This window comes from Pseudophryne corroboree, chromosome 5 (assembly GCF_028390025.1).
Source record: "Pseudophryne corroboree isolate aPseCor3 chromosome 5, aPseCor3.hap2, whole genome shotgun sequence".
NCBI classification, from domain to species: Eukaryota; Metazoa; Chordata; class Amphibia; order Anura; family Myobatrachidae; genus Pseudophryne; species Pseudophryne corroboree.
The window spans coordinates 377,893,753-377,921,230 of record NC_086448.1 but is presented as its reverse complement, the minus strand read 5'-3'; the positions used below and the strand labels follow the sequence as shown (position 1 = coordinate 377,921,230).

The following is a 27,478-nucleotide window of genomic DNA, read 5'->3' as shown; positions in this document are numbered from 1 at the left end:
ATGAGGCAGAGGGTGACAGAGAAATGGAGAGTTGGTGAAAGGTTGAGACAAAGGGTGATGAGGAGAGGGTGGGAAGGAGAAGCAGTGGGTGCCAGAGAAAGTCATTGGAGGATGAAAAAATGCAGACAAAAAAAAAAACAAGCAGCCTTTAACATGAGATCTGAGGTAAGACAATACTAGTGGAAGAATTTACTAAAAGGATAGAAGAGGAATTATGTTAAGGAAAAGGAGAGGGAGGGTGAGACAGAGGGAGGGAGAGAGAGAGAGAAGGGGTGAAGAGGAAAGAAGATAGGTGCAGAGGAACAGAGAGAGATGGGAGACGGAGGGAGAGAGGGATGGAGAGAGAGAGAGAGAGAGAGAGAGAGAGAGATGGAGAAGAAGGGGGAGACAGAGAGGGGGAAGACAGAGCAAGAGGGGGAGACAGAGAGAGGGCGAGACTGAGAAAGGGAGAGAGGGGGAGATGGAGAATGACAGAGGCAGAGAGCGAGAGAGGGGGGGACGGAGAATGACAGAGGCAGAGAGAGGGGAGATGAAGAGAGAGAGAGAAAGAGGAGTGAAGAGGAAGGAAGAGAGGTGCAAGGGAACAGAGAGGGAGACGGAGAGAGGGAGAGACTGAGAAATAGAGACAGAGGGGATAGGTGGAGAAAGAAAGGCAGACTAATAAAGAGGGGGAGATGGAGAGAGGGTAGATGCTAGAATAAAGTTGGAGAAAAGATGTCTGATATCAGGGGGGCCACGACACCAGGGGGTGGAGCTAAGCCAGCGGGATAGTTCTTCTCCTATCCACGCCACCAACTACTCCCTTTAGTAATCCGCAAGCCACCGATCCCAAGTGTGGCGAGTAAAGCGAGCCCGCGACGGTACATTTTGGGTACTCCGGTTGGGCATGGCTCTTCTCCCTGATGACATGGCTCCAACTTGGTTTTAGCCATAACCATAGAGAGAGACAAGGGGAGATGGATCAAGGAAGAGAGGGGGAGACTGAGAAAGAGAGGGGAATTATGGAGAGAAAGAGTCAGACTGAGGGCGGGATGTACTATATGTCATCGCCGCCTACCGCAGTGATACTAATTGCATATGTACTATTATATGCGATTAGTATCGCAATGCGGTATAGGAGGCCCCCGCGATGATGTGTGCAGGGCTCGGCGGGGGTCAGCACGGGTCTCCGTCACCTCCCAGACCCGGGAGGTGACGTGTTCAGGGAGTCCCCGGGCTCCTCCTCCTCAGCCCCTGCAGCCCAAAGGAGAAAAGGCTGTGCTGCGGGGGAGAAGAAGGAGGGGTGCCGCAGCAGCTCAGTGACACACAGGTATGCTGGGGGGAGAAGGGTTGTCGTGAGCGGCGCGGGGGGGGAGCGGCAGGATGCGGCGGTAAGAATCCCATAGGCTTTTATAGGGTATCGCCATAGAAAGATGGCGATACCCTATGGGGCGAAAACGCGGCGGTCGGGGGTTAGTACATATGAAAATGCGGTAAAATGGGGTTTTACCGCATTTTCCCTTTAGTACATCCCACCCTGAGAGAGAGGGGGAGAAGGAGGGAGGGAGAAATGGGAGAGGTATTGATGGGTGAAGAGGAAGGAAGATGGGGGGGGAGAGAGGCTGAGCAGCACTTGCCACCTTCTCATACTCTAGCATTGCTTTTTTCCCTACCTGAAGTCTGTGGCTTGTGCAATCCAGGGCTGCTGCTGGGCATGGAGATGGCCAGTGTCTCTGCTTCCCTCCAATTGATTTTTTAGTGCCACGGACAGCAGGGGACAGGGGGGAGGGTGGAAAATAAACATGAAAGGGGAGTGAGGAGCTGAGAGAGTGTGTTCTCCTCCCCCTCCGGTCAGGCAGTCCCACACAACCAGCTTAAATGAGTAGGACTGTAGGAGCAGTGAGAGAGGCCCCTCCTGCACGAACGGAAGGGCACTCAACAGACAATTGGCCAGCACTACAACATCTGGGAGGAGGGGGAGGCGCTCGAGAACAGTGGGGAGGAGATGGGAGATCGTCCCTCCTCACCCTTTACAACCTGTATCGTGGCACCAGTAAGACCGTGGGGCGGGCGGAGTCGCGGACATGCTTGATTGGGGAGGAGAGAGAGGAGCAGCCCCTCCTCCCTCTGCGGCCGGGACCCCGATTATGTGCTGCATTTTATTATTAGGAACTGGGGCACTGGCGGCAGGCACAGCGCTGGAAGCGACAGCATTACAATGAGTCAGGGTGACTCTGTGTAATGCCGGCGGCTGTGGGCCCCTACATAGCGGCGAGACTTGGTGCAATGCACCTCTGCTAGTTCCGCCACTGAATGGAAGCTCTGTCTGAGTTGCCCAGTGGTGCTAGTGTGTTAGTACGCCGTACTACACCAGCGCCGCTTCCAGTGTGTAACAGCGCCGGCCGGCATTGCAGCACCTCATGACAGCAGCAAGGTAGCAGCACAGGGAGAGCACCTCCCTGCTTTGCATAACTTTCCGCTCAGTGGGTTGCGCCTGCACTGACCGCTGCTATCACTTTACACAGCGGGTAGCGCTGCCGCTAGTGGCGGCGGATGCAGGCTCAAAGTCAGGCGGGCAATCGCGGGTCCGGGTGGATGGCGCCTCTCTTATATTTGGGGGGAGCGAGCTGCCCCCTTGCCCCCCCCCCCCCCATTCCGACGCCCCTGCTAGTAATTAAACTTAGCCAGAATCCTGAAAAGAAAAAGTGTATTTTTGTACTTACCATTGAATAATTTATCTGATTCCATTTGGGGGTCACTGCTAACAGTGGGGTATAGAAGGCGCTGGTGTTGTGGTAAGAACTGAAAGTAAACTGCTAACTTGTTTGCATTCTATCTCCTCCCCTCTATACTCCTCCAATAGGTGCTTAATTATTCTTTAACTTTAACAGCCCATAAGTAACAGAACTAAGCAATTAAACAAGAACAGTTCTTGACCACAATCCCACTGTTCTCTTTCTTACACTTTGGGGGACATTGCTGAGGACATTTAGTGACATTACAATGCTGCCCCTAGTGGAGCGTACACTCAAACACAGCTCTTCACAGTTCACAAAACATTCTATCCAACACGGGTGCTTTAGGATGCAAAGATATTAAATCTGTAAAATCTGATAAAAGTTTGGAGCAGGTTTCATGGTTATGTTTCTGAGGTTCAGTGTCTTGCTGACCAGGAGGCACTGGCGTATCTATAATGGGTGCAGTATAATGGGTGCAGTGTGAGTACAGGAGGAGCCCACAGCACCCCTGGCAGGAGGTATGCACAGAAATGGTAAAGTAGGCTGTAATGTTACCAGGATTCAAAACTCTCTTGTAGAGTGCAATAAGCTTACCGATTTATACTGTAGCCATTATTTGTTTTATTGAAAGCCATCCTCTCTCGTGCATGTCATAAAGAACAAAGATGACAAATTACCTACATAGACCCTGACGTTTCTAACCACAACTAAGAGGTTGAGAAATTATTTGCTTTCCATGGATTTACCCCAATGCAACAATATCTTGGTACAGATGGAATTAAGACACCACCACAGGACAGACATATGCTTTTAGAGACCAGACATGGTGACCTGTAAACAGGGGCATAGCCAGAACTTTGTGGGCCCCATAGCAACATTTTGAAGGGCCCCCCGTTCCCAATGCCAGTGGCAAACGCAGGATTTAGCGAGGGGGGTTTCCGTGGGTGGGTGGGTGTGTATGTATATGCGCAGGTATGTGTAATAAATATATATATAGATATATACACACACACAAACATACATACATATATATGTACGGAGGCAGGACGGCACTCATTGAGACTGGTAAACCATAGAAAATCAGCACAGGACGCTGAAGCTGTTTGTCAACGTTTCACAGTTAGACTCCTTTAAAAGAGTCTAACTCTGAAACGTTGACGTACAGCTACAGTGTTCTGTGCTGATTTTCTATGGTTTACTAGTCTCTATGAGTGCCATCCTGCTTCCGTACATTTTATCTGATTCTGACGTGCCATTCATCATTTGCAGATATATATATATATATATATATATATATATATATATATTTGTGTGGTCGTCTGGCACTCTGGATGATAAAAAGCAAAGATGCCAGGGTGGCCTCCTGAAATTAATATATCTGGTAATCCTCCGTGGGTCCTGTGATAGGACCTCTATTGGAAGAAAAATAGGTGGCACTCCAAGGACTTAAATAAAGTCAAACTATATTAAGAAAAAATAATTTCATGGATCAAAAAACAACGTTTCAAGGCTCTACAGCCTTTCCATCAGGTTATGCATTATAGGTGAGGTGAAAAAAAACAGAGGTATTTTGTTTATTGATCTCACCTATAATGCATAACCAGATGAAAAGGCCAAAGAGCCTTGAAACGTTTTTTGCACCATGAAATTTATTTTTTGAATACAGTTTGACTTTATTTAAGTCCCTGGAGTGCCGCCTATTTTTCTTCAATAGAGGTCTTATCACAGGACCTAAGGAGGATTACCGGTTTTATATATGTATATATATATATATATGGAAAAAGACAAGGGGGGAGGGACAAGCGCCTAATAGTGCAGTAACTTCACAACAAATTAGGTTGTGTATGATGTCGTATCTATAGGTAATATGCGTACCAGAAGTATGATTTATAATGGGCACATCAAACGCTATAATAGCTGGTGTTTTTGCACCGCAATTGGTCCCCTGGTTAGATGTCAATATGGATGTTCTCCAAATCGTCAATTTGCAAATTCGTCGGTCTGTAAATAATCAGAGCGAGAGGCGCCTCTCATAGTGCAGAAATCACTTTATAAATATTGAAATTCATAGAAAACGATAGGTATTAAGCGTACCAGAATATAAATACCAAACAGCTTTTAAATATGGACTTTTTTGTCAAGAGCGACTTTCCTTCATGTAGTTGGAGAGTATCAGACTTCGTGTATTGCCGTGTATAAATAAATATATCACTGGCTAAAAGATATATGGGTTTTAATTCATATGGTAAAAAGAAACATAAAAAATATTATAAAAAATATTCTCAAGGAGAAAGAGAGTTCATAAAGCTTATCTGGAATAGTCCGAGATTTTCTCAGTGGTCCGGGGTATATCCACCGTATAAGTCTGTGTCAGGGGTGTTCAGAACAGGTCCTCAACGCGTTTCACCTGTAAAAGGCTTCCTCAGGAGTGTCTATAGGGACTAACCATGTTCTGACTGTTTTTATCCCCTTGAGAGATAAGTGGGTGGCACCCAATTATGCAAATCACTTCCGGTTTTTAAACCTCTTCCGAGGTAACAAAGGAGCGATTTATAAACATATGGAATAGTTAACAACAGAGAATAATCATAGACATAGGAAACGAGACAATCTTTTATAACAGTAATGAATATAAATGTATTAACTGCAGACCGGAAGTCGCTTTAAGACGCGATACTCGTGTAGCCGGAAGTGACGTATCGGATATGACATGTCCGGCAGTAAATACATTACAGAGGGTTAGACTGCGTTGTTGATGTTGCGTAGCGCGTAGCGGTCACGTGACCCATGGTGACCCGCGCGACGCTATATTTGGGGAATCCCACGTGCAAACCGGAAGTGCACGTGGAACGCACAACCGGTGGAACGCAGTACTTAACCGGAAATGCATATTGAAAAGTGAAATAAAGAAGAAATTTCTATTGATTTAAAAGATGATTACATAAAAACATATAGAAATGCTGATATAATAAGTCATAAGTACACACAGGTGGTATCTGTAATAGGAGGTAACATATTAAGTGAAAAAATTTTTATCCACACATGGAACGCAACACAGAATCAATATGTTTCTATCTGTTAGTTAAATGATCTTTTTATATATAACAGAAATTAACACTATTGAGCCACATGGGCAATATTTTTACATGTTAAAAATTTGTCTGTAGTAATTTTAAGGGTATAATACTCAATTCTATAGTTAATAAATAATATTTAAAGAAATTACAATGTGAGAAAGGTATTTTGGAAGTGGTATGGACTTAAAGAAAGGGGGCAATTTCGTATCCTTCATTGTGACCTGATGGGCTCAAGGTGTTTAGAGTGAATATCCAATACATTTCTCGTTGAGACAACAGTTTTGGAAGATCTCCACCTCTTGTTCCTAGTGTGACTTTTTCCAGACCTTTAAACGTAAAGGTATCTGTGTTGGAGCAATGATGAGTCAGGAAATGGTTTGAAAGAGGGTGGCTTTCCACTTTATTTTTGATATTACGGAGGTGTTCCTGTATCCTCAATTTGAGAGGACGTTTGGTTTTGCCAACGTATTTTAGTCCACATCCACATTCGGCCAGGTAGATAACAGAGGTTGTATTACAGTTGATGAATTGTTTCGTTTTAAATTCTGTTTTGTTTGATGAGTCATGAAAGGTTTTCCTATTAGGGTGCACGAATTTGCAGACGATACACCTTCCACATTTGTATGTTCCTGTACAACTGGGCATGGTCTGGACATTAGTTTTTGTAGATGTTTTCAGCTGACTTGGGGCAAGGATTTCTTTTAAGTTTCTAGATTTTTTAAAGATGATTTCCGGACGATCTGGAAGTACTTGATTCAGTATTGGATTCATTTTTAGAATATGCCAATGTTTGGTGAAGATGTTTCGGATCTTTTTTTCATTACTATTGTATTGTGTAATGAAGGGAGCTGTATATTTCCTCTTTTGATCTCTAGTCTTTGTTTCCAAAAGGTCTTTCTGTTCCAGATTGTTTCCTTTGCTCCGAGCAGCATCGAGGATACTTTCTGGATAGCCACGTTCTCTGAACCTGTTAATGTAGATTTCTGATTGTTCTTTGTACGTATCTGGGTCTGTGCAGTTGCGTTTAATACGATATAATTGTGAATATGGTATATTATTCTTCCAACTGGTGGTATGGGCACTGTTATAGTGTAAGTAACTATTTGTGTCAACTGGTTTGATATAGTTTTTAGTGGTGATCTTATTTCCTTCAGTGGAAAGTACCAGGTCCAGGAATTCCACCTGGGTTTTGCTGCTCTTGTAGGTGAATTTTAGATTGAAATTATTAATTTGTAATTGCTCCATAAATTCAGTGAATGATTCTTCAGTTCCTTCCCAGATTAAAATGATATCGTCGATGTACCTTTTAAAGAGACGAATATTGGTTTGAAAAAGAGGATTATTGAAGATATGTTGTTCTTCCCACATACCCATGAGTATATTCGCGTAACTGGGTGCAAATACTGTGCCCATTGCAGTACCGCGGGTCTGTATGTAGAATTGATCTAAGAATTTGAAGTAATTATGGGTCAGAGTGAAGTGAATGAGTTGGCAGATAAAGTTTTTGTGGAGTTCAGTGATTTCTGAATCTTTCTCTAATATATCTGAACACGCTTCAATTCCTTTGTCGTGTATGATGCTGGTATACAACGATTGGACGTCTATGGTGGTCCATATGTAGTTTTCATTCCATTCAAATTTTTTTAAAAGATTCAGAATGTTGGTCGTGTCTTTCAAAAAGGCTGGTAGTCCAGTGACATGAGGTTTAAGGAACACGTCTATGTATTCGGATAAATGTGAGGTCAACGATTCGATGCCGGCTATTATTGGTCTCCCGGGAGGTGATTCTAAATCCTTGTGTATCTTGGGTAAGTGATACATGATCGGTATGATGGGATTGTTTATCATCAGATATTGAAACTCGTCCTTAGTGATGATATTGTTGTATAATCCCTGAACTAATATATGTCTTAGTTCAGTAGTAAATTCTTCCGTTGGATCTTTACTCAGTGGTTTATATGATGTTTCGTCATCCAGTAGTCTTCTTGCTTCCTTAATGTAGGTGTCGCGGTCCTGAATAACAAGGCCTCCACCTTTGTCCGCCGGTCTTAGAACAATTTCTTCATTTTCTTTAAGTTCTTTTAAGGCCAATTTTTCTGCTTTTGTCAGGTTGAATTTCTTTATTTCTGGGTCCTTTTGGTCTATTAAATCCTTTTTTACTAGGTCGTAAAAAATGTTTAGATGTGCCCCTTTAGATTCGAGTGGATAATATTTCGACGGTTGCTTTAATCCGGATTTGTTAGTTTCGTAGTTGGAGATAATTGCATTATCTTTTCTAGCAAAGTGTCTTTGAAGTGTTAATTTCCTAATGTATTTGTTCAGGTCAATGAATGTCTGAAATTTGTTTGGTTTCTGTATAGGGGCAAAAGTTACTCCTTTGCTCAGCAATGAGATTTGTGGTTGAGTTAAAGCATATTTAGAAAGATTAAAGATTCCTGTTTCACTCAATTTAGAGGCTACTTGTGGTTTTTCTTTCTTGGATTTTCTTCTTCCGCCTCGTTTTCCTCGTCTCGTTGTCTTCGTTTTAAAGGAGATGCCAGTCTTACATTTTCTTTTAGTCTCGTTTGTTGGTCCCTGTCTCTGTATGGTCTTATTTGATTCCTAGATAAAAAACTCTGTTCTGTCGATGTACTTGCATGGTCTTCCGCTGGATGTCTGTTGATGTTTATGTACCTGTTGGTAATTCTGCTTTCTTCTCTGTTGGTTTTTTTGTGAAATGAGGTAGATCTTGATCTATTTTGATTCCATCTTTGTGTTTTATTTCTATTGGTCATGCGACCTCCAACTACATGAAGGAAAGTCGCTCTTGACAAAAAAGTCCATATTTAAAAGCTGTTTGGTATTTATATTCTGGTACGCTTAATACCTATCGTTTTCTATGAATTTCAATATTTATAAAGTGATTTCTGCACTATGAGAGGCGCCTCTCGCTCTGATTATTTACAGACCGACGAATTTGCAAATTGACGATTTGGAGAACATCCATATTGACATCTAACCAGGGGACCAATTGCGGTGCAAAAACACCAGCTATTATAGCGTTTGATGTGCCCATTATAAATCATACTTCTGGTACGCATATTACCTATAGATACGACATCATACACAACCTAATTTGTTGTGAAGTTACTGCACTATTAGGCGCTTGTCCCTCCCCCCTTGTCTTTTTCCAGATTAATTTGTCACTAAACCTAGTGACACCTTGAAGGACTGAGCTGCCAACTACAGGAATACCCTGTGGAACCGAAGTGCAAGTTAATCTACCTTGGACTCTTTTTTGAATTCATTAATTGAGAAGGAAAGTAGCGCACCAACTAAATTCTATGTTCATATATATATATATATATATATATATATCTCTCACATTTATATATATATATATATATATATTCACAAACTCACACATGTAAACACATACATACACTCACACATGTAAACACACATACATACATACATACTGTACATACAAGCACACACACAAACCCACATACATACATACATACATACATGCATTCATATCATACAAAAACACACTTAAACAATTATTTCAAACTACTTACAGAGGGGCGGCCACGGCAGCGTGAGGCAGAGTGAGGGGGAGGGAGCTGCTGTGGCTGAGCATGCGCAGCCAGCAGCTCCCCCGGCACCCGGGACATTCTCTAAGCAGAGAGCTGCATAGCTCTCTGCTCTTGCTGCAGCTCCGTTCGCGATCGCGATTGCGATCGCGGTCGCGGCTTTTGCTTTTGTTGAGACAGAGACAGCTGTGTCTCTGTCTCAAAACATTTTTTGGGGTTATCAGGGGGGGTTTCCAGGTACTCGGAAACCCCCCCCCTGTGTGCGCCACTGAATGCTTCTAGAGAGACACATCTCTGTAGCAGATGTTAATTTTATGCCCTATAATAGTGCCCTAGTTCTTTTTCTGAACCATAGCAGAGCCTTATTTAATGTTATGCCCCATAGTAGTGCCCTAGTGTCTTTTATTAATCGCAGTAGTGCTTAAATTCACCCTATGTCACATGTTAGAGCTGCCAGTACACATTATGTCACGATACCTCCAATTCACATTATGATATATAGTGCTCCCCGTTTATATTCTGCCTCATTACAGTGCCCCAGTTCATATTATATAACATTAAAATGCCCTCCAGTTCATTTTATACCACACTACAATGAGCAGGTCCAGGGGCATACCTAGATATATTGCAGGCCCCAAGGAAAAAGTTTGAAAGGACCCCTAAAGCACCCCTCAATGGCAAAAAATGTATATAACACATGTAACTGTGACAGGGAAGGTGGGCCCCTCTCAGCTCTGGGCCCCATAGCAGATGCACTGCCTGCACCTATGGTAGCTACGCCCTTGCCTGTAAACTACGGCAGCTAATAAATACACCATTTAAACTGAGGTAGAAGCCAGTAACAAACACCTTCCAGGTTTGTAACTTAAAATCAATGGCCTCTGTTATGTATGTCTAGGCAAAATAAAGGGCAGCTGAATATGTGGAGTACCATTGAAAACTTTATAATGAAACACTGAAACCATGTACTGTAAGTTACACTGTCCTCTCTTGCATTGTTTCACTGTGCAAAGTACTATGCAAATTCCAATAGTACAAGAAAAGCTTCACATACCTTATCAAAAGCAAGACAGGAAACGTTCTGGATTTGGGCTTAGAAAACCTAATTGTTATTTGCAGTGCTGACTGTTTGTTTTTAACAGTTGTATTGAACTGATGGAAATTTATTTTGTCCCGAAACAGTACAAATGTAGTTGTATTCAATGTTTCATCCTGCAAAACAATATTTAAAACAATTAAAAGTACATTGATTAAACTAAGATGTTTCATATTATTCTGCTGTACTCATTATTGGGAAATTCTATGGCCCTCATTCCAAGTTGTTCGCTCGCAAGCTGCTTTTAGCAGCTTTGCACACGCTAAGCCGCCGCCTACTGGGAGTGAATTTTAGCTTATCAAAATTGCGAACTAAAGATTAGCAAAATTGCGAATAGACACTTCTTAGCAGTTTCTGAGTAGCTCCACACTTACTCGGCATCTGCGATCAGTTCAGTGCTTGTCGTTCCTGGTTTGACGTCACAAACACACCCAGCGTTCGCCCAGACACTCCTCCGTTTCTCCAGCCACTCCCGCGTTTTTCCCAGAAACGGTAGCGTTTTTCTCTATCGTCCTAGTGGATGCTGGGGTTCCTGAAAGGACCATGGGGAATAGCGGCTCCGCAGGAGACAGGGCACAAAAGTAAAGCTTTCCGATCAGGTGGTGTGCACTGGCTCCTCCCCCTATGACCCTCCTCCAAGCCAGTTAGATTTTTGTGCCCGGCCGAGAAGGGTGCAATCTAGGTGGCTCTCCTAAAGAGCTGCTTAGAAAAAGTTTAGCTTAGGTTTTTTATTTTACAGTGAGTCCTGCTGGCAACAGGATCACTGCAACGAGGGACTTAGGGGAGAAGAAGTGAACTCACCTGCGTGCAGGATGGATTGGCTTCTTGGCTACTGGACATCAGCTCCAGAGGGACGATCACAGGTACAGCCTGGATGGTCACCGGAGCCGCGCCGCCGGCCCCCTTGCAGATGCTGAATCAAGAAGAGGTCCAGAATCGGCGGCAGAAGACTCCTCAGTCTTCTAAAGGTAGCGCACAGCACTGCAGCTGTGCGCCATTTTCCTCTCAGCACACTTCACACGGCAGTCACTGAGGGTGCAGGGCGCTGGGAGGGGAGCGCCCTGGGAGGCAAATGAAACCTATTTGGCTAAATAAATACCTCACATATAGCCTCCGGGGGCTATATGGAGATATTTAACCCCTGCCTGTATACACTAAAGAGCGGGAGACGAGCCCGCCGAAAAAGGGGCGGGGCCTATCTCCTCAGCACACAGCGCCATTTTCCTTACACAGCTCCGCTGGTCAGGACGGCTCCCAGGTCTCTCCCCTGCACTGCACTACAGAAACAGGGTAAAACAGAGAGGGGGGGCAAAATAGTGGCAAAAAATTATATATAAGAGCAGCTATACAGGGAGCACTTATTATAAGGCTATCCCTGTCATATATAGCGCTTTTTGGTGTGTGCTGGCAAACTCTCCCTCTGTCTCCCCAAAGGGCTAGTGGGTCCTGTCTTCGTTAAGAGCATTCCCTGTGTGTCTGCTGTGTGTCGGTACGTGTGTGTCGACATGTATGAGGACGATATTGGTGTGGAGGCGGAGCAATTGCCAAATATGGGGATGTCACCTCCTAGGGGGTCGACACCAGAATGGATGCCTTTATTTATGGAATTACGGGATAGTGTCAACACGCTAAAGCAGTCGTTTGACGACATGAGACGGCCGGACAATCAATTAGTGCCTGTCCAGGCGACTCAAACACCGTCAGGGGCTGTAAAACGCCCTTTGCCTCAGTCGGTCGACACAGACCCAGACACAGGCACTGATTCCAGTGGCGACGGTGACGAATCAACCGTATTTTCCAGTAGGGCCACACGTTATATGATTTTGGCAATGAAGGAGGCGTTACATTTAGCTGATACTGCAGGTACCACTAAACAGGGTATTATGTGGGGTGTGAAAAAACTACCTATAGTTTTTCCCGAATCAGAAGAACTAAATGAGGTGTGTGATGAAGCGTGGGTTGCCCCCGATAAAAAGATGCTAATTTCAAAGAAGTTATTGGCTCTATACCCTTTCCCCCCAGAGGTTAGGGCGCGCTGGGAAACACCTCCTAGGGTGGACAAGGCGCTCACACGCTTATCTAAACAAGTGGCGTTACCCTCTCCTGAGACGGCCGCACTTAAAGATCCAGCAGATAGGAGGATGGAAAATATCCAAAAAAGTATATACACACATACAGGTGTTATACTAAGACCAGCTATAGCGACAGCCTGGATGTGCAGTGCTGGAGTAGCTTGGTCAGAGTCCCTGATTGAAAATATTGATACCCTGGATAGGGACAATGTTTTACTGTCTTTAGAGCAAATAAAGGATGCATTTCTTTATATGCGTGATGCACAGAGGGATATCTGCACACTGGCATCACGGGTAAGTGCTATGTCCATTTCGGCTAGAAGAAGTTTATGGACACGACAGTGGTCAGGCGATGCGGACTCAAAACGGCATATGGAAGTTTTGCCGTATAAAGGGGAGGAGTTATTTGGAGTCGGTCTATCAGAATTGGTGGCCACGGCTACAGCCGGGAAATCCACCTTCTTACCTCAAGTTACTCCCCAACAGAAAAAGACACCGACTTTTCAACCGCAGCCCTTTCGTTCCTTTAAAAACAAGAGAGCAAAGGGATATTCATATCTGCCACGAGGCAGAGGAAGGGGGAAGAGACAGCAACAGGCAGCTCCTTCCCAGGAACAGAAGCCATCCCCCGCTTCTACTAAAGCCTCAGCATGACGCTGGGGCTTCTCAAGCAGACTCGGGGGCGGTGGGCGGTCGTCTCAAGAATTTCAGCGCGCAGTGGGCTCACTCGCAGGTAGATCCCTGGATCCTGCAGATAATATCTCAGGGGTACAGGTTGGAACTAGAGACAGATCCACCTCGCCGTTTTCTGAAGTCTGCTTTACCAACGTCCCCCTCCGAAAGGGAGACGGTCTTGGAAGCCATTCACAAGCTGTACTCTCAGCAGGTGATAGTCAAGGTACCTCTTCTACAACAAGGAAAGGGGTATTATTCCACTCTATTTGTGGTACCGAAGCCGGATGGCTCGGTAAGACCTATTCTAAATCTGAAGTCCTTGAACCTGTACATAAAGAAGTTCAAGTTCAAGATGGAGTCACTCAGAGCAGTGATAGCGAACCTGGAAGAAGGGGACTTTATGGTATCCTTGGACATCAAGGATGCGTACCTCCACGTTCCAATTTACCCTTCACACCAGGGGTACCTCAGGTTCGTCGTACAAAACTGTCACTATCAGTTTCAGACGCTGCCGTTCGGATTGTCCACGGCACCTCGGGTCTTTACAAAGGTAATGGCCGAGATGATGATTCTTCTTCGAAGAAAAGGCGTATTAATTATCCCATACTTGGACGATCTCCTAATAAGGGCAAGGTCCAGAGAACAGCTAGAGTTGGGATTAGCACTGTCTCAAGAAGTGCTAAAACAACACGGGTGGATTCTGAATATTCCAAAATCCCAGTTAATGCCGACAACTCGTCTGCTGTTCCTAGGGATGATTCTGGACACGGTTCAGAAAAAGGTTTTTCTTCCGGAGGAGAAAGCCAAGGAGTTATCCGAGCTTGTCAGGATCCTACTAAAACCAGGAAAGGTGTCTGTACATCAATGCACAAGAGTCCTGGGAAAAATGGTGGCTTCTTACGAAGCAATTCCATTCGGCAGATTCCACGCAAGGATTTTCCAGAGGGATCTGTTGGACAAATGGTCAGGGTCGCATCTTCAGATGCACCAGCGGATAACCCTGTCTCCAAGGACAAGGGTATCTCTTCTGTGGTGGTTGCAGAGTGCTCATCTATTGGAGGGCCGCAGATTCGGCATACAGGATTGGATCCTGGTGACCACGGACGCCAGCCTAAGAGGCTGGGGAGCAGTCACACAAGGAAGAAACTTCCAGGGAGTGTGGACGAGCCTGGAAACGTCTCTTCACATAAACATTCTGGAACTAAGAGCAATCTACAATGCTCTAAGCCAGGCAGAACCTCTGCTTCAGGGAAAACCGGTGTTGATCCAGTCGGACAACATCACGGCAGTCGCCCATGTGAACAGACAGGGCGGCACAAGAAGCAGGAGTGCAATGGCAGAAGCTGCAAGGATTCTTCGCTGGGCAGAGAATCATGTGATAGCACAGTCAGCAGTGTTCATCCCGGGAGTGGACAACTGGGAAGCAGACTTCCTCAGCAGACACGACCTTCACCCGGGAGAGTGGGGACTTCATCCAGAAGTCTTCCACATGCTGGTAACCCGTTGGGAAAGACCAATGGTGGACATGATGGCGTCTCGCCTCAACAAAAAACTGGACAGGTATTGCGCCAGGTCAAGAGATCCGCAGGCAATAGCTGTGGACGCGCTGGTAACGCCTTGGGTGTACCAGTCGGTGTATGTGTTTCCTCCTCTGCCTCTCATACCAAAGGTATTGAGAATTATACGGCAAAGAGGCGTAAGAACGATACTAGTAGTTCCGGATTGGCCAAGAAGGACTTGGTACCCGGAACTTCAAGAGATGATCACGGAAGATCCGTGGCCTCTACCTCTAAGGAGGGACTTGCTTCAGCAGGGTCCCTGTCTGTTTCAAGACTTACCGCGGCTGCGTTTGACGGCATGGCGGTTGAACGCCGGATCCTAAAGGAAAAAGGCATGCCGGAAGAAGTCATTCCTACTTTGATTAAAGCAAGGAAGGAAGTAACCGTGCAACATTATCACCGAATTTGGCGAAAATATGTTGCGTGGTGCGAAGATCGGAGTGCTCCGACGGAGGAATTTCAACTGGGTCGATTCCTACATTTCCTGCAATCAGGATTGTCTATGGGTCTCAAATTGGGATCTATTAAGGTTCAAATTTCGGCCCTGTCGATTTTCTTTCAAAAAGAATTGGCTTCAGTTCCTGAAGTCCAGACTTTTGTTAAGGGAGTGCTGCATATACAGCCTCCTGTGGTGCCTCCAGTGGCACCGTGGGATCTCAATGTGGTTTTGGACTTTCTAAAATCTCATTGGTTTGAACCACTAAAAAAAGTGGATTTGAAGTATCTCACATGGAAAGTGACCATGCTTCTAGCCCTGGCTTCGGCCAGGAGAGTGTCAGAACTGGCAGCTTTATCTTACAAAAGCCCATATCTGATTTTCCATTCGGACAGGGCAGAACTGCGGACTCGTCCGCATTTTCTCCCTAAGGTGGTGTCAGCATTTCATCTGAACCAGCCTATTGTAGTGCCTGCGGCTACAAGTGACTTGGAGGACTCCAAGTTACTGGACGTTGTCAGAGCATTGAAAATATATATTGCAAGGACAGCTGGAGTCAGAAAATCTGACTCGTTGTTTATATTGTATGCACCCAACAAGATGGGTGCTCCTGCGTCTAAGCAGACGATTGCTCGTTGGATCTGTAGCACAATCCAACTTGCACATTCTGTGGCAGGCCTGCCACAGCCTAAATCTGTAAAGGCCCACTCCACAAGGAAAGTGGGCTCATCTTGGGCGGCTGCCCGAGGGGTCTCGGCATTACAACTTTGCCGAGCAGCTACGTGGTCAGGGGAGAACACGTTTGTAAAATTTTACAAATTTGATACTCTGGCTAAGGAGGACCTGGAGTTCTCTCATTCGGTGCTGCAGAGTCATCCGCACTCTCCCGCCCGTTTGGGAGCTTTGGTATAATCCCCATGGTCCTTTCAGGAACCCCAGCATCCACTAGGACGATAGAGAAAATAAGATTTTACTTACCGATAAATCTATTTCTCGGAGTCCGTAGTGGATGCTGGGCGCCCATCCCAAGTGCGGATTATCTGCAATAATTGTACATAGTTATTGTTAACTAATTCGGGTTATTGTTGTAGGAAGCCATCTTTCAGAGGCTCCTCTGTTATCATACTGTTAACTGGGTTTAGATCACAAGTTGTACGGTGTGATTGGTGTGGCTGGTATGAGTCTTACCCGGGATTCAAAATTCCTCCATTATTGTGTACGCTCGTCCGGGCACAGTACCTAACTGGCTTGGAGGAGGGTCATAGGGGGAGGAGCCAGTGCACACCACCTGATCGGAAAGCTTTACTTTTGTGCCCTGTCTCCTGCGGAGCCGCTATTCCCCATGGTCCTTTCAGGAACCCCAGCATCCACTACGGACTCCGAGAAATAGATTTATCGGTAAGTAAAATCTTATTTTTCGCACACACCCATAAAACGGCCTGTTTCCGCCCAGAAACACCCACTTCCTGTCAATCACATTACGATCACCAGAACGAAGAAAAAATAAGAATTTACTTACCGATAATTCTATTTCTCGTAGTCCGTAGTGGATGCTGGGGACTCCGTAAGGACCATGGGGAATAGCGGCTCCGCAGGAGACAGGGCACAAAAGTAAAAGCTTTAGGATCAGGTGGTGTGCACTGGTTCCTCCCCCTATGACCCTCCTCCAAGCCTCAGTTAGGATACTGTGCCCGGACGAGCGTACACAATAAGGAAGGATTTTGAATCCCGGGTAAGACTCATACCAGCCACACCAATCACACTGTACAACCTGTGATCTGAACCCAGTTAACAGCATGATAACAGCGGAGCCTCTGAAAAGATGGCTCACAACAATAATAACCCGTTTTAGTTAACAATAACTATGTACAAGTATTGCAGACAATCCGCACTTGGGATGGGCGCCCAGCATCCACTACGGACTACGAGAAATAGAATTATCGGTAAGTAAATTCTTATTTTCTCTGACGTCCTAAGTGGATGCTGGGGACTCCGTAAGGACCATGGGGATTATACCAAAGCTCCCAAACGGGCGGGAGAGTGCGGATGACTCTGCAGCACCGAATGAGAGAACTCCAGGTCCTCCTCAGCCAGGGTATCAAATTTGTAGAATTTTGCAAACGTGTTTGCCCCTGACCAAGTAGCAGCTCGGCAAAGTTGTAAAGCCGAGACCCCTCGGGCAGCCGCCCAAGATGAGCCCCCCTTCCTTGTGGAATGGGCATTTACATATTTTGGCTGTGGCAGGCCTGCCACAGAATGTGCAAGCTGAATTGTACTACACATCCAACTAGCAATCGTCTGCTTAGAAGCAAGAGCACCCAGTTTGTTGGGTGCATACAGGATAACAGCAAGTCAGTTTTCCTGACTCCAGCCGTCCTGGAAACATATATTTTCAGGGCCCTGACAACATCTAGCAACTTGGAGTCCTCCAAGTCCCTAGTAGCCGCAGGTACCACAATAAGCTGGTTCAGGTGAAACGCTGACACCACCTTAGGGAGAAACTGGGGACGAGTCCGCAGCTCTGCCCTGTCCGAATGGACAATCAGATATGGGCTTTTGTGAGACAAAGCCGCCAATTCTGACACTCGCCTGGCCGAGGCCAGGGCCAACAGCATGGTCACTTTCCATGTGAGATATTTCAAATCCACAGATTTGAGCGGTTTAAACCAATGTGATTTGAGAAATCCCAGAACTACGTTGAGATCCCACAGTGCCACTGGAGGCACAAAAGGGGGTTGTATATGCAGTACTCCCTTGACAAACTTCTGGACTTCAGGAACTGAAGCCAATTCTTTCTGGAAGAAAATCGACAGGGCCGAAATTTGAACCTTAATGGACCCCAATTTGAGGCCCATAGACACTCCTGTTTGCAGGAAATGCAGGAATCGACCGAGTTGAAATTCCTCCGTGGGGCCTTCCTGGCCTCACACCATGCAACATATTTTCGCCAAATGTGGTGATAATGTTGTGCGGTCACCTCCTTCCTGGCTCTGACCAGGGTAGGGATGACCTCTTCCGGAATGCCTTTTTCCCTTAGGATCCGGCGTTCAACCGCCATGCCGTCAAACGCAGCCGCGGTAAGACTTGGAACAGACATGATCCTTGCTGAAGCAAGTCCCTTCTTAGTATCTCTTGAAGTTCCGGGTACCAAGTCCTTCTTGGCCAATCCGGAGCCACGAGTATAGTTCTTACTCCTCTCCGTCTTATAATTCTCAGTACCTTGGGTATGAGAGGCAGAGGAGGGAACACATACACCGACTGGTACACCCACGGTGTTACCAGAGCGTCCCTGCTATTGCCTGAGGGTCTCTTGACCTGGCGCAATACCTGTCCAGTTTTTTGTTCAGACGGGACGCCATCATGTCCACCTTTGGTCTTTCCCAACGGTTCACAATCATGTGGAAGACTTCCAGATGAAGTCCCCACTCTCCCGGGTGGAGGTCGTGCCTGCTGAGGAAGTCTGCTTCCCAGTTGTCCACTCCCGGAATGAACACCGCTGACAGTGTTATCACATGATTTTTCGCCCAGCGAAGAATCCTTGCTGCCATTGCCCTCCTGCTTCTTGTGCCGCCCTGTCTGTTTACGTGGGCGACTGCCGTGATGTTGTCCGACTGGATCAGCACCGGTTGACTTTGAAGCAGAGGTCTTCCTAGGCTCAGAGCATTGTAAATTGCCCTTAGCTCCAGTATATTTATGTGGAGAGAAGTCTCCAGACTTGACCACACTCCTTGGAAATTTCTTCCCTGTGTGACTGCTCCCCAGCCTCTCAGGCTGGCATCCGTGGTCACCAGGACCCAGTCCTGAATGCCGAATCTGCTGCCCTCTAGTAGATGAGCACTCTGCAGCCACCACAGAAGAGACACCCTTGTCCTTGGAGACAGGATTATCCGCTGATGCATCTGAAGATGCGATCCGGACCATTCGTCCAGCAGATCCCACTGAAAAATTCTTGCATGAAATCTGCCGAATGGAATCGCTTCGTAAGAAGCCACCATTTTTCCCAGGACTCTTGTGCATTGATGCACTGACACTTGGCCTGGTTCTTGGAGGTTCCTAACTAGCTCGGATAACTCCCTGGCTTTCTCCTCCGGGAGAAACACCTTTTTCTGGACTGTGTCCAGAATCATCCCAAGGAACAGCAGACGTGTCGTCGGAATCAGCTGCGATTTTGGAATATTTAGAATCCACCCGTGCTGTCGTAGAACTACTTGAGATAGTGCTACTCCGACCTCCAACTGTTCTCTGGACCTTGCCCTTATCAGGAGATCGTCCAAGTAAGGGATAATTAAGACACCTTTTCTTTGAAGAAGAATCATCATTTCGGCCATTACCTTGGTAAAGACCCGGGGTGCCGTGGACAATCCAAACGGCAGCGTCTGAAACTGATAGTGACAGTTATGTACCACGAACCTGAGGTACCCTTGGTGAGAAGGGCAAATTGGGACATGGAGGTAAGCATCCTTGATGTCCAGGGACACCATATAGTCCCCTTCTTCCTGGTTCGCTATCACTGCTCTGAGTGACTCCATCTTGATTTGAACCTTTGTATGTAAGTGTTCAAAGATTTCAGATTTAGAATAGGTCTCACCGAGCCGTCTGGCTTCAGTACCACAAATAGTGTGGAATAATACCCCTTTCCTTGTTGTAGGAGGGGTACTTTGATTATCACCTGCTGGGAATACAGCTTGTGAATTGTTTCCAATACTGCCTCCCTGTCGGAGGGAGACGTTGGTAAAGCAGACTTCAGGAACCTGCGAGGGGGAGACGTCTCGAACTTCCAATCTGTACCCCTGGGATACTACTTGTAGGATCCAGGGGTCCACTTGCGAGTGAGCCCACTGCGCGCTGAAACTCTTGAGACGACCCCCCACCGCACCTGAGTCCGCTTGTACGGCCCCAGCGTCATGCTGAGGACTTGGCAGAAGCGGTGGAGGGCTTCTGTTCCTGGGAAGGAGCTGCCTGCTGCAGTCTTCTTCCCTTTCCTCTACCCCTGGGCAGATATGACTGGCCTTTTGCCCGCTTGCCCTTATGGGGACGAAAGGACTGAGGCTGAAAAGACGGTGTCTTTTTCTGCTGAGATGTGACTTGGGGTAAAAAAGGTGGATTTTCCAGCTGTTGCCGTGGCCACCAGGTCCGATGGACCGACCCCAAATAACTCCTCCCCTTTATACGGCAATACTTCCATGTGCCGTTTGGAATCTGCATCACCTGACCACTGTCGTGTCCATAAACATCTTCTGGCAGACATGGACATCGCACTTACTCTTGATGCCAGAGTGCAAATATCCCTCTGTGCATCTCGCATATATAGAAATGCATCTTTTAAATGCTCTATAGTCAATAAAATACTGTCCCTGTCAAGGGTATCAATATTTTCAGTCAGGGAATCCGACCAAGCCACCTCAGCGCTGCACATCCAGGCTGAGGCGATCGCTGGTCGCAGTATAACACCAGTATGTGTGTATATACTTTTTAGGATATTTTCCAGCCTCCTATCAGCTGGCTCCTTGAGGGCGGCCGTATCTGGAGACGGTAACGCCACTTGTTTTGATAAGCGTGTGAGCGCCTTATCCACCCTAGGGGGTGTTTCCCAACGCGCCCTAACTTCTGGCGGGAAAGGGTATAACGCCAATAATTTTCTATCGGGGGAAACCCACGCATCATCACACACTTCATTTAATTTATCTGATTCAGGAAAAACTACAGGTAGTTTTTTCACACCCCACATAATACCCTTTTTTGTGGTACTTGTAGTATCAGAAATATGTAACACCTCCTTCATTGCCCTTAACATGTAACGTGTGGCCCTAATGGAAAATACGTTTGTTTCTTCACCGTCGACACTGGAGTCAGTGTCCGTGTCTGTGTCTGTGTCGACCGACTGAGGTAAATGGGCGTTTTAAAGCCCCTGACGGTGTTTGAGACGCCTGGACAGGTACTAATTGGTTTGCCGGCCGTCTCATGTCGTCAACCGACCTTGCAGCGTGTTGACATTATCACGTAATTCCCTAAATAAGCCATCCATTCCGGTGTCGACTCCCTAGAGAGTGACATCACCATTACAGGCAATTGCTCCGCCTCCTCACCCACATCGTCCTCATACATGTCGACACACACGTACCGACACACAGCACACACACAGGGAATGCTCTGATAGAGGACAGGACCCCACTAGCCCTTTGGGGAGACAGAGGGAGAGTTTGCCAGCACACACCAAAACGCTATAATTATACAGGGACAACCTTATATAAGTGTTTTCCCCTTATAGCATCTTAATATATTATAATATCGCCACACAAAATGCCCCCCTCTCTGTTTTAACCCTGTTTCTGTAGTGCAGTGCAGGGGAGAGCCTGGGAGCCTTCCTAGCAGCGGAGCTGTGTAGGAAAATGGCGCTGTGTGCTGAGGAGAATAGGCCCCGCCCCCTTTTCGGCGGGCTTCTTCTCCCGTTTTTCTGACAACCTGGCAGGGGTTAAATACATCCATATAGCCCCAGAGGCTATATGTGATGTATTTTTAGCCAGCATAGGTACTTTCATTGCTGCCCAGGGCGCCCCCCCCAGCGCCCTGCACCCTCAGTGACCGTTGGTGTGAAGTGTGCTGAGAGCAATGGCGCACAGCTGCCGTGCTGTGCGCTACCTTAAGAAGACTGGGAAGTCTTCAGCCGCCGATTTCTGGACCTCTTCTCTCTTCAGCATCTGCAAGGGGGTCGGCGGCGCGGCTCCGGTGACCCATCCAGGCTGTACCTGTGATCGTCCCTCTGGAGCTAGTGTCCAGTAGCCTAAGAAGCCAATCCATCCTGCACGCAGGTGAGTTCACTTCTTCTCCCCTAAGTCCCTCGTTGCATTGAGCCTGTTGCCAGCAGGACTCACTGAAAATAAAAAACCTAACAAAACTTTTACTCTAAGCAGCTCTTTAGGAGAGCCACCTAGATTGCACCCTTCTCGGCCGGGCACAAAAACCTAACTGAGGCTTGGAGGAGGGTCATAGGGGGAGGAGCCAGTGCACACCACCTGATCCTAAAGCTTTTACTTTTGTGCCCTGTCTCCTGCGGAGCCGCTATTCCCCATGGTCCTTACGGAGTCCCCAGCATCCACTTAGGACGTCAGAGAAAACCTCGTAATGCCGTGAGTAAAATACCTAGCTGCACAGCAAATTTACTTGGCGCAGTCGCACTGCGGACATTGCGCATGCGCATTAGCGACTAATCGCTCCGTTGCGAGAAAAAAATAACGAGCGAACAACTCGGAATGACCCCCTAAATACACACAATTAGCATTATTTAAGATATACCTGTACACTTCCCATTAAAGCAAATATTTAATCAGACAATCATGAAGCTGCAAATCAATGCACAAAAGCACAAAAACATGGTTAAGAGGGTCAGTTTTTGCTCAGACCAAACACTAGAATTGGGAATAAATGTGATCTATGCATCTTTCACCATGGAATGATTATTGATGCCAAAAGGCCTTAAGGTATCTAAGACAACAGTCTAGAGCTATAAAGAATGCAAGCAAAATAAAAATATCCAGTAATCGGTAGTTCTGTGAGTGAGAACACCTTGTTATGAGAGACATAAGCGCAGAATTACCTTACTGGATCAAGCTGACAATAGTTACATGATTGAGATCTGAATGTACAGCGCATCGAATCTTGAAGTGGATCGATTACAGCACACCAGGTACCATTCCTGCCAGCTAAGATCAGGAAACCATAGCTCTAGCTTCCTCAACCAAAACTGCAGTTAGGGATGGCTAAAATTGGCCTGATTCAGAGGTACACGCAGCGGACATAGAGATATGCTAATGACTCAGACGCCCAATACTGGTATCTCACATCTGCTGCTTATGTACAAAGCGGTAACATCGGAAACATCTGGCGCACATTGGTTACACCATGGAACCACTGAGTACCACTATGCTCTCATGAACATCTCACCTAAGGCATCTGGGCCTCTCCAGCTGCGTATATATTTGCAGTGGCTATGGCAAACCCCTATAAACCGCTTGCAATTTTCTAGTGCCTCCCTGTTACCTCCCCTAACTACTGACTACCTGTAACTCATCTTGCGTATAAATCCTCTGTGCGTGCACCATATCTAATCCATTGCAGTGTGTGTGCATTAATGCTTTGGCACATGCACAGTAACACAACATTGCTCTACTGTGTCGGCAACCAGAATTGTGCCCACTACTGAATCAGGCCCATGTCACAGGGTCTGATGAGGCTTAATTTCTGCAGTAACATGTAGATAGTAGTGTCAGAATTTGGCATAAATCCATGGATCTATCCTGCCTTGTGTCATCAATTTAGCGTGCCGGTGATGGCAGCTGAGTAATGGTAAGGGTAATGTTTTCTTTAGACACATTAGTCCCCTAATACCTACTTACAGATGGATGTTGTGGATGCTGACTAGAGATGAGCGCCTGAAATTTTTCGGGTTTTGTGTTTTGGTTTTGGGTTCGGTTCCGCGGCCGTGTTTTGGGTTCGAACGCGTTTTGGCAAAACCTCACCGAATTATTTTTGTCGGATTCGGGTGTGTTTTGGATTCGGGTGTTTTTTTCCAAAAACACTAAAAAACAGCTTAAATCATAGAATTTGGGGGTCATTTTGATCCCAAAGTATTATTAACCTCAAAAACCATAATTTACACTCATTTTCAGTCTATTCTGAATACCTCACACCTCACAATATTATTTTTAGTCCTAAAATTTGCACCGAGGTCGCTGTGTGAGTAAGATAAGCGACCCTAGTGGCCGACACAAACACCGGGCCCATCTAGGAGTGGCACTGCAGTGTCACGCAGGATGTCCCTTCCAAAAAACCCTCCCCAAACAGCACATGACGCAAAGAAAAAAAGAGGCGCAATGAGGTAGCTGTGTGAGTAAGATTAGCGACCCTAGTGGCCGACACAAACACCGGGCCCATCTAGGAGTGGCACTGCAGTGTCACGCAGGATGGCCCTTCCAAAAAACCCTCCCCAAACAGCACATGACGCAAAGAAAAAAAGAGGCGCAATGAGGTAGCTGACTGTGTGAGTAAGATTAGCGACCCTAGTGGCCGACACAAACACCGGGCACATCTAGGAGTGGCACTGCAGTGTCACGCAGGATGTCCCTTCCAAAAAACCCTCCCCAAACAGCACATGACGCAAAGAAAAAAAGAGGCGCAATGAGGTAGCTGTGTGAGTAAGATTAGCGACCCTAGTGGCCGACACAAACACCGGGCCCATCTAGGAGTGGCACTGCAGTGTCACGCAGGATGTCCCTTCCAAAAAACCCTCCCCAATCAGCACATGATGCAAAGAAAAAGAAAAGAAAAAAGAGGTGCAAGATGGAATTATCCTTGGGCCCTCCCACCCACCCTTATGTTGTATAAACAAAACAGGACATGCACACTTTAACCAACCCATCATTTCAGTGACAGGGTCTGCCACACGACTGTGACTGATATGACGGGTTGGTTTGGACCCCCCCCAAAAAAGAAGCAATTAATCTCTCCTTGCACAAACTGGCTCTACAGAGGCAAGATGTCCACCTCATCTTCACCCTCCGATATATCACCGTGTACATCCCCCTCCTCACAGATTATCAATTCGTCCCCACTGGAATCCACCATCTCAGCTCCCTGTGTACTTTGTGGAGGCAATTGCTGCTGGTCAATGTCTCCGCGGAGGAATTGATTATAATTCATTTTAATGAACATCATCTTCTCCACATTTTCTGGATGTAACCTCGTACGCCGATTGCTGACAAGGTGAGTGGCGGCACTAAACACTCTTTCGGAGTACACACTTGTGGGAGGGCAACTTAGGTAGAATAAAGCCAGTTTGTGCAAGGGCCTCCAAATTGCCTCTTTTTCCTGCCAGTATAAGTACGGACTGTGTGACGTGCCTACTTGGATGCGGTCACTCATATAATCCTCCACCATTCTATCAATGTTGAGAGAATCATATGCAGTGACAGTAGACGACATGTCCGTAATCGTTGTCAGGTCCTTCAGTCCGGACCAGATGTCAGCATCAGCAGTCGCTCCAGACTGCCCTGCATCACCGCCAGCGGGTGGGCTCGGAATTCTGAGCCTTTTCCTCGCACCCCCAGTTGCGGGAGAATGTGAAGGAGGAGATGTTGACAGGTCGCGTTCCGCTTGACTTGACAATTTTGTCACCAGCAGGTCTTTCAACCCCAGCAGACCTGTGTCTGCCGGAAAGAGAGATCCAAGGTAGGCTTTAAATCTAGGATCGAGCACGGTGGCCAAAATGTAGTGCTCTGATTTCAACAGATTGACCACCCGTGAATCCTTGTTAAGCGAATTAAGGGCTGCATCCACAAGTCCCACATGCCTAGCGGAATCGCTCCGTGTTAGCTCCTCCTTCAATGCCTCCAGCTTCTTCTGCAAAAGCCTGATGAGGGGAATGACCTGACTCAGGCTGGCAGTGTCTGAACTGACTTCACGTGTGGCAAGTTCAAAGGGCATCAGAACCTTGCACAACGTTGAAATCATTCTCCACTGCACTTGAGACAGGTGCATTCCACCTACTATATCGTGCTCAATTGTATAGGCTTGAATGGCCTTTTGCTGCTCCTCCAACCTCTGAAGCATATAGAGGGTTGAATTCCACCTCGTTACCACTTCTTGCTTCAGATGATGGCAGGGCAGGTTCAGTAGTTTTTGGTGGTGCTCCAGTTTTCTGTACGTGGTGCCTGTACGCTGAAAGTGTCCCGCAATTCTTCTGGCCACCGACAGCATCTCTTGCACGCCCCTGTCGTTTTTTAAAAAATTCTGCACCACCAAATTCAAGGTATGTGCAAAACATGGGACGTGCTGGAATTGGCCCAGATTTAATGCACACACAATATTGCTGGCGTTGTCCGATGCCACAAATCCACAGGAGAGTCCAATTGGGGTAAGCCATTCCGCGATGATCTTCCTCAGTTGCCGTAAGAGGTTTTCAGCTGTGTGCGTATTCTGGAAAGCGGTGATACAAAGCGTAGCCTGCCTAGGAAAGAGTTGGCGTTTGCGAGATGCTGCTACTGGTGCCGCCGCTGCTGTTCTTGCGGCGGGAGTCCATACATCTACCCAGTGGGCTGTCACAGTCATATAGTCCTGACCCTGCCCTGCTCCACTTGTCCACATGTCCGTGGTTAAGTGGACATTGGGTACAGCTGCATTTTTTAGGACACTGGTGACTCTTTTTCTGAGGTCTGTGTACATTTTCGGTATCGCCTGCCTAGAGAAATGGAACCTAGATGGTATTTGGTACCGGGGACACAGTACCTCCAACAAGTCTCTAGTTGGCTCTGCAGTAATGATGGATACCGGAACCACGTTTCTCACCACCCAGGATGCCAAGGCCTCAGTTATCCGCTTTGCAGTAGGATGACTGCTGTGATATTTCATCTTCCTCGCAAAGGACTGTTGAACAGTCAATTGCTTACTGGAAGTAGTACAAGTGGGCTTACGACTTCCCCTCTGGGATGACCATCGACTCCCAGCGGCAACAACAGCAGCGCCAGCAGCAGTAGGCGTTACACGCAAGGATGCATCGGAGGAATCCCAGGCAGGAGAGGACTCGTCAGACTTGCCAGTGACATGGCCTGCAGGACTATTGGCATTCCTGGGGAAGGAGGAAATTGACACTGAGGGAGTTGGTGGGGTGGTTTGCGTGAGCTTGGTTACAAGAGGAAGGGATTTACTGGTCAGTGGACTGCTTCCGCTGTCACCCAAAGTTTTTGAACTTGTCACTGACTTATTATGAATGCGCTGCAGGTGACGTATAAGGGAGGATGTTCCGAGGTGGTTAACGTCCTTACCCCTACTTATTACAGCTTGACAAAGGGAACACACGGCTTGACACCTGTTGTCCGCATTTCTGGTGAAATACCTCCACACCGAAGAGCTGATTTTTTTGGTATTTTCACCTGGCATGTCAACGGCCATATTCCTCCCACGGACAACAGGTGTCTCCCCGGGTGCCTGACTTAAACAAACCACCTCACCATCAGAATCCTCCTGGTCAATTTCCTCCCCAGCGCCAGCAACACCCATATCCTCCTCATCCTGGTGTACTTCAACACTGACATCTTCAATCTGACTATCAGGAACTGGACTGCGGGTGCTCCTTCCAGCACTTGCAGGGGGCGTGCAAATGGTGGAAGGCGCATGCTCTTCACGTCCAGTGTTGGGAAGGTCAGGCATCGCAACCGACACAATTGGACTCTCCTTGTGGATTTGGGATTTCAAAGAACGCACAGTTCTTTGCGGTGCT

At 46.7% G+C, this 27,478-nt stretch overlaps 1 protein-coding gene across 2 annotated transcripts in view; it reads right to left on the bottom strand.

Annotated features, from left to right (window-relative positions):
* The window catches only part of PKD1L1 (polycystin 1 like 1, transient receptor potential channel interacting), a 608,224-nt gene that overhangs the window by 295,076 nt on the left and 285,670 nt on the right, over nucleotides 1-27,478 (bottom strand). For both annotated transcript variants that reach the window (XM_063922691.1, XM_063922693.1), the window contains exon 26: nucleotides 10,424-10,581. In XM_063922691.1, coding sequence (XP_063778761.1) covers nucleotides 10,424-10,581 — 158 coding nt within the window. The remainder of the gene's footprint in view (nucleotides 1-10,423; nucleotides 10,582-27,478) is intronic.